Genomic DNA, 7,435 nt, shown 5'->3' with positions numbered 1-7,435 from the left:
TGGTGACACGCTGAAGTACTTGTGTGGCTCTCACTATGTGTAGTTGGTGTGAATGCTGTACCTTATGCAGATATGAGGTGACAGCCAGCCCCCGTTCACAGGGCCTCCTGAAAATATGACCCAGTGTGTCTTTCACAGGGAGAAACTAGGGATCAGTAAAGTATTTTATGCTGTCTGTAGGGGAAGAGCTTTCCAAACAGAGCTGAAGGCTCTAGCAGACCTAAGCCTCCTATTACAGAAGGCCATTTCAACCTGCTGCTCTGTGGAGGGTTGCCAAGGAAAGACTTGATTGTCAGAAAAGTAGACTGCAAATTAGAAAAGGTTGGAGAATCCAAAGCGCTTCACTGCTAAGAAGTGAAGGAAAGTTTCCTTTCCAACCCCACGCTCTGGCCACCCTTCAACATTGACTTGTTTGTCAGCACTTGACAAACAGCCCTAGTTAAGCACTAATTTGCAGCATAGCAAATGCAAAAGGACTTGTCTGGCCAGTCCAGGCATTTGTTCCTGAGAAGTTACCTGGAAGAAAGCTCAAGTGCAGACAACATCGTGGAAGACCTCAAAATTCATTGGAGTATGCAAGCCTCACCCCCAGGTGGTGAGTTCTACAGGGTGGAAGCAGAAAGCGAAGCCCCAGGTAGGCTGGGAACCAGGAGCGCAGCCCAGGCACCCCAAACCTCAGGCCTCTGCTTTAGCACGCACCCACATAAAACAGTTCCTAAGCTTGGTGCCATCAGGATCTATGTTTCCTACCTCCCAAGAGAAGCAATCCTCAATTTTCTAAAAGAGAAGGAAATGCAGAGCTGCAACACCTAACTTCAGTCAGTTACATCCATCATCAGTTTTGGATCTGCACCAGATCCTTGAGGGAAAAAAATCATCAGCTTTGAGCAAAGTATACCATTATAAAATCTTTAGAGAGATGTTTACTCTAAAATAGCCAGCTCAGAAAAAGGACGTTCAGGACAATCAATTTGCCAGAGAAGCTGATTTAATCAGACTGATCCAGGGATAAATGAGGTCTAAATGTTTCACGGGCAGAGGGGAAAAGCTTGTTTTCTGTTTGAGACCTAAATTACCATCCAGTGACCTGCAGGCTTGAGTTTCTCTTGCTATAGACTCATCACTGAAGCAAACACAGGTGGTAACGCATCAGTCAAAGGTAAAATTCCATGAGGCACATTGACTCTCCTGTCTTCACCCTACACTTCTGAAGGGAAACTCCCCTTTCCTTCCTCTATGCACCCAGCACCACCGCCTCAAACCACCAACCCCAACTCCCGCAGCATAGCACATTCGTTCCTTGCAAGAAAACAGCTTAGAGAGTTCTGCAAATAGCAAGAGAGGAAAGTAGGGCAGCCTTTCCCCAAGCACCATGCTCAAATCTGCAGGGACATAGCATCAGACGCTCTCATTTGCAAAGGAAAGGGCTGTGGCAGGTGCTGCAAGCGTCAATCCGAGGCTGGCCTAAAAGTCTAGAGGCGCTGCGTTCATCCACAACCCATCCTGAACTATTTGCTCAACTGGCCTGAAACAAATACAGCTGCAAGGGAGAATTTGTATGTGTGGCAAGTCAAGTTCCAATTAGCTGAGGAAATGGGTCCTGGGAGATCAAATTAGTTTGTGGCAGCAAGAAGGTAGTTAATTTAGCATGCTCAGGCAAGCAATTATTTCTTTCCCTAAATACCACTTTCTCTATCCATTGATGCCTCTCCCTCTGCACTGACCCGCAGCCGTATCTTGTAATATCATTTGTGACAGTCTTTTAGAAGCTGGTCTGCAGAGAGAATAATCTGCATTTGCTTTAGTTGAGCTAGCAGAAGAACAAGCCACAGAGACAGGTGCAAGAGGGTTGTCGAGAGCACATATGGGATTGCAAAAGCAGGCCACGGCCTTGCACAGCTGCTGCACACAGCCTTAGTGCCAGGGCCCCACTGCCTGAACATTTCATGACCCAGACAGGAAAGAGTTACAACAGGAAACACTTTAAAAAAAAAATTACAAAAAATGAATTATCAGGGAACACATTTGTACTGTGTGAGCAACTGAGCACTAGCACAGGTTGCCCAGAGAGATTGTGGAGTCTCCATCCTTGGAGATACTCAAAAGCCATCTGGACATGGTCCTGGGCAGCCTGCTCAAGGTGGCCCTGCTTGAGCAGGGGGTTGGACCAGATGATCTCCAGAGGTCCCTTCCAACCTCAGCCATTCTGTGATTCTGTGCAAAAGCTCATCAACTCACTCTGATGAAGAGGGACTGCAAATGGCCCATATTTACATCCTAATCATGCAGGAAAGGGACTTTGAAGATCTGCTCTTGCTGACTTCACTGTCAAGAACATAGGCTGCTTTCCCAGCAGGCAGAGGGAAGCTTTCCACTTTTGGGAAGGAACAACTCCTGTATAATGCCTGAAGAATGAGGGCTGGTTGGATCATGATGGCACCTACAGGCCACGTGAAAATTTAAATCTGAATTTAAAATCTTTTCCTTGCCCTCACATTTCAGTACTTTGGCAGTAACAATTCTAGAGCCACCTACACCAGCTGATCTGTGCAGAAAAACTTGGGTTCTTGTAAGACTAGGCAGAGAAGACATCTTTGCAGGCAGACGGTTCAGTTAGGCTTTATGGGTTTTTTTTTTAATCATGGCCCATTTGCAGGGGTGAAATGGAATTCTCCTATACTGTAAGGGAATCGGTGTCAAAAATAAAAATCCTTATCTTTTTACTTCTTGTCTCCCACTCACAGGAGTCACAGAATTAGTGGAAATGCTAGTCACATATAGCATGACAATGTTCAGCCTACTGTTTCCAGGTCTGGTATGGTAATTTTATCCAGAAGTTTACTGCAATAAACAAATGCCTGGTTTAGGCTTGTATTTTATTAGGGAAAAGAAAAATTAACTCAACTTATTGAGAGCAGTCAGGCAGGCTCCTAAAATTACTAAGAGTGTATCACAGAACTTGCCTATTATCGGATTAGGGCAAACTACATAGTCAAACTGACGCCAGGAAGAAATACCTAGTAGGCAAGCAGCAATTCCTTAGGAAACTGCTTTGGGCTTGCTTAACATTTTAGCCTGCCCTTAATTTTAAACTTCAGCCTATGCCACTCTGACAGAAACAACTTCCACAGCTTAAAAGAAGCCTCTGTATGTAGACTGAAGGAGTACACTGGTTGAGTTCAGCATACCCTCTCCATATCTACATCAGATATAAAGATCCTGCATTTTTGCACTTTCTATAATTGTTAAAGATGCAAGACAACCAATGAGCAATTAAGATTTATTCTTACGAAGAAGAAACGACAGCACACAATATATCTTATTTTACTTATATCCCACGAACAGCACTGCAATTCCAGGAACTCAAAATACACTGAACGGTCGCTTGTATTTACCTTCTTGGATAAGCTTCTCTTTACGATCCTGTGGAAGAAAGAGAACATTCATCATTATCCTCTTAGAGAAGAAGTTTCAATCAGCCTGGATGAGAGAAAAACAGTCCTAGTATTTCAGCATGGACTATAGGAGATAGCACCATGTATGATCTTAAGGGTCTTTTCCAACCTAAATGATCTATAAACACAAACTCTGGTAACAGCCATTGCGGTTAAAAAGTAAAGAAGAGCACGGCATTTAGCTTCACCTACCAGCTATGGAAGACATGCTCAGACTGACCTCTCTGCACATCTATCCACTCTCACAGGCCAGCAGAGACCAATTCCTGTGATGTATTTTTCACCAAAATAGTTGTGTCACAGCTAATTTATACCTTTAGTTTCTGCCTCCTCCTTCTGGCTGAATAATCCAGTTCAGAGATCTAATTATAGAGAAACTTCTTAACCACTTGCCTAAACGTGCCTGTACTCACTTTCAGCCCATTTCTATCTCAGTCTGCAGTCATGTACCTTTCTGACAGGTACTGTTACAGTACACAGACACTGCAGATATTGCCCAGATTCCTTCTGCTGGATAAAACCAGAAGACTTGCTTAAGACTTGGCAATTTATCTTTTGCTTTCCCAGACACACAACAAACACTCCTCAGAGAAAAGAGTGTAATAGTTATTGTGCTTTATATACTACCAGAAAACAAAAGAAAAATCCCTAAACGTCAGTAAGGAAAATGGAATAAAGGAAAACAAGTTGTCCTAGAGATTACATTAAAGACTTCAGCTTAAATATTCCCAGGCAAGCATATCTAGATTTCACTCACACAGGTTTATTTTCAAGCACTCACATGCTAAGCCACGCTTGGTGGCTAAGCCCACGTGTGGCTTTACGAACAAAACCAAACCAGCATGACAAAATACTGCAGGGATACTGAAGTTTCAAAAACATTTATATCAACCTGCTCGGCACATTTCCTGAAACCTGTATTTTCGATTCATCCAATTATACAGCGTTCCCTACAAATATTCTATTAATTTTAATTGAAGTTTGTGCTTCCCAGTTTATGACTTGATCTAAAAATGCTACATTTTTGCAAAAGAGTGAAATAAAAGTGTTTTACAGTAGCCACAAATTCACTACTAAAAACAGCCAGTCTCTGGCAGTCACCTAGCATTTTCTTATGTATGTATACAGCCAAGTATTTTCAGAATGATCTACCATTGCTCAGATTCTGATGCCCACATTTCAGGAGTTAGAACACAAGCAAGATAAACCTTCCAAAATGTAAAAAATCCAGCTGAGATCAGGCACTGTAATCAGCATAAGTACTCCTTCCCATTTGCTTCACGAGATTAGAGAAATGGTTAAGCAATTCAGAGAGACCTTGCTAGGTCTGTCATCCATAAGGTCCCTATTTATTTATTTTAGAAAATGCAGTTACTGCATGTCAACAGCTGAAAAATAGTCTCTTATGATTAATTTACACTATCACTGCTACAGAGAGCTTTATTATAGCAAAATATCTTGATCAGGGAAACTGTGACTGGCCATACCCAAGGGTACAATACAGGGCTCTTAGCACAGCAGGACTTTGCAAACAGTTATGTGGCTTTGAGATAGTAGGCTCAGTGTCAGCCTTCCTTCCCTCATTACTTTAATGGTGTTAATCATTCTTAGGTGCAAGAGGATCCCACCACTTAAGTCTCCAGGCAGATCTACATTTTACAATTTGCTGTTCACTGATGCTCAGTGTGGTCAACAGACTCACCCTGTCAACTTTGAAGACAGTAGCCCAGAAGAGGATAGGACCTATCGCAAAAAGAGCTCCTAGAAAGGACGTCTTAGGTGTCGGGCGGAAAGTAGGGTAGACGTTTTGTGTCCTAGCATAGGCCCAGCGAACCAAGGCAGGATCTTCCTGGGTTGGAAAGAAAACCAGAATGAGGCCCCAGGGTCCCTGCAACTCCCACCCGACCCGGCGCAGCCCCGTTTGTCCCCGCCGCGGCGCTGGGGCCTAGAAAGCCCCCGGCTGCCTCCCGGCCCACGCTGGAAAAGGCACCAAGGTCACGGGGAAGGCAGCGCCCCGCCCGCACGGACCCAGGCCCGGGCCCCGCTCCGGGCCGCTGGGCGAGGCGGACAGACCGGGCGAGGCGGACAGACCCCGCGGCCCGCGCCCCCCTCCCCACTCACGATGACGGCCGGTGGGTTGGGGTTGTTCAGCTGCAGCTGGTACTGCCGCTTGAGCCGGGCACGGATGGCCAAGCGCTCGGCTTCGACGCGGCGCTTCTCCGGCGACGCATCGTAGGTGTCGGGGTCGAGCTCGGCCGGCAGCGAGACGAAGCGGTTAGGCCGGTACGCCTGCGAGGCGGTGGGAGGCGGCCCCGCCGCCATCTTGAAGACCCGGCGCCGCGCCGCCCTGCCGACGCGCAGGCGCGGGAGGCGGTGCCGGCCTCGCGCCGCCGGAGGAGCCCCGCGCCCCCTGCCGGCTCGCGGCGGGGCCGGCGGGAGCAGCGTCCTCCCCGCCCCGGCCATGGCGGCTGAGGGGGCTGAGGCCTCGCAGAGGGGTGGTCGCGTCAAGGGACGGGGGGCCCTTGTTGACAACCGTCCTAGCAGGTTCAATGGCCTCTCCCCTTCCCCCTGCGAAAAAAAGGACCTCCAGGGCAGAGCTGAGGTGTAAGGCATTCTGTGCTGTTGAGTTTGTTGCGGGCCCGGGGGGATAATGGGGTGGCCATGGCTGCGCTCCCTTTCGCAGCTCTAGGCTTCGCACATTTAAACAAAATGCTCAATATTACGTAAGTGATGTATCGCGGGCGGGCTGGAAGTTGTAAAATCCCGCTGTCGTTGATTTTCAGCTTCAAATCGTCTCTTTGACTCTTTAACCAAGGCTGGGCTGGTTGGATAAGCCGCCAGATAACCTTCAGGGTTATCGTGTGGTGACTCACAGCCCTGGTAAACTTTATTGACAGGTTCACAAATCTGCTGATTAACACGAGGCGAAGAAAGCAAGCTCTGGCCTGAAGGTTTTGACTTCAGGAAGTTTCTGTCTTGTGAGTATGAAGAGCTTTGTTCTGCAGAGATGTGAAAAATACATGCAAATTGTCTTTCTGGAAACAAACTTGCCAGTAAACAAGTTTTCTGCTGGTTTTTCTTCTTTCGGTATACAAAGCAATGATAACAGTTACGCTGATTGGAACAGAGTAAGTTAATGGCTGTGTATATATAGTTATGGCCTCATTTACACAGGGGTAACTCTCCAGACTGAGGTAATGTTGGATGAGGGATTACAGTTTGCTCCTAAGCACATACGAAATAACACTGCTGGCTTTATTTAAGATGCTGTGCTTTGGCACCGCAATAATAAGCAGAAGCGCTGCCTCACATCTTATGATTTCACTCTTCTTTTACCTAAGCACTTGGAAAATAGATGATCTCCTCTTGGTCTGAGCAGCTAATTAGGAGTTGGGACTTTGCGACTTGCTTCCAGTAGGATGAAATACGAGTTGGATATTCCTGCAGTTTGTGTACATTGAGCACACCAGCACAGCAGGAGGTACTTTGCCCTCTCTCAAGTACAAGCCTACAGTCCTCTCAGAAACTCTCTCTTGGTGTTTCTCCAGCTTTTCCACACTCATTTTCTTCACAAACACGCAGCTGCAAATCCAAGTGAAAAATTCCTCTGCTTCATTTGCAGGCAGCTGCCAAGGAAGTACTTCTTACATGCCCTGCTGCTTTGTTTCCCAGGGCTTTCAGCTTGGGCCGGTGGCTCCTGTTGCATGGAACAATTTACTCCTTTTACTTCTCCATTTTGTGACCATTGGATTTAGTGAGCTCTGTGCCTCCAGCTCCACAATCGTCTGTCTCCATAACCAGCATGTGGTTTGTTAGCAGCACAGTACGTATACCAGCAGCACTGCCGTGTGGCACTCCTGTGGTACTTTCATCTCCAAGGGTTCCCAAACACTTAGCACTGTGTTTCCCTGCCTGTGCACGGCCTGCTTCTTTAAAAGCTGTTCCTCCCTGCTCTCTCATATTTCTTAATAAATGACACA

General features: G+C 46.6%; 1 protein-coding gene across 1 annotated transcript; it reads right to left on the bottom strand.

Annotated features, from left to right (window-relative positions):
- Nucleotides 1-3,266: 3,266 nt before the first annotated feature.
- Nucleotides 3,267-5,784, bottom strand: NDUFB4 (NADH:ubiquinone oxidoreductase subunit B4). The gene is made up of 3 exons (XM_059824157.1): nt 5,577-5,784; nt 5,158-5,304; nt 3,267-3,423 (listed from the first exon to the last, which is right to left on the bottom strand). The coding sequence occupies exons 1-3, from the start codon at nt 5,775-5,777 to the stop codon at nt 3,364-3,366; spliced, it is 408 nt and encodes a 135-aa protein (XP_059680140.1). The 5' UTR covers nt 5,778-5,784; the 3' UTR covers nt 3,267-3,363.
- Nucleotides 5,785-7,435: the final 1,651 nt, after the last annotated feature.

Source organism: Gavia stellata, chromosome 1 (assembly GCF_030936135.1).
Source record: "Gavia stellata isolate bGavSte3 chromosome 1, bGavSte3.hap2, whole genome shotgun sequence".
Classification (NCBI taxonomy): Eukaryota; Metazoa; Chordata; class Aves; order Gaviiformes; family Gaviidae; genus Gavia; species Gavia stellata.
This window is presented reverse-complemented; position numbering and strand designations above follow the sequence as displayed.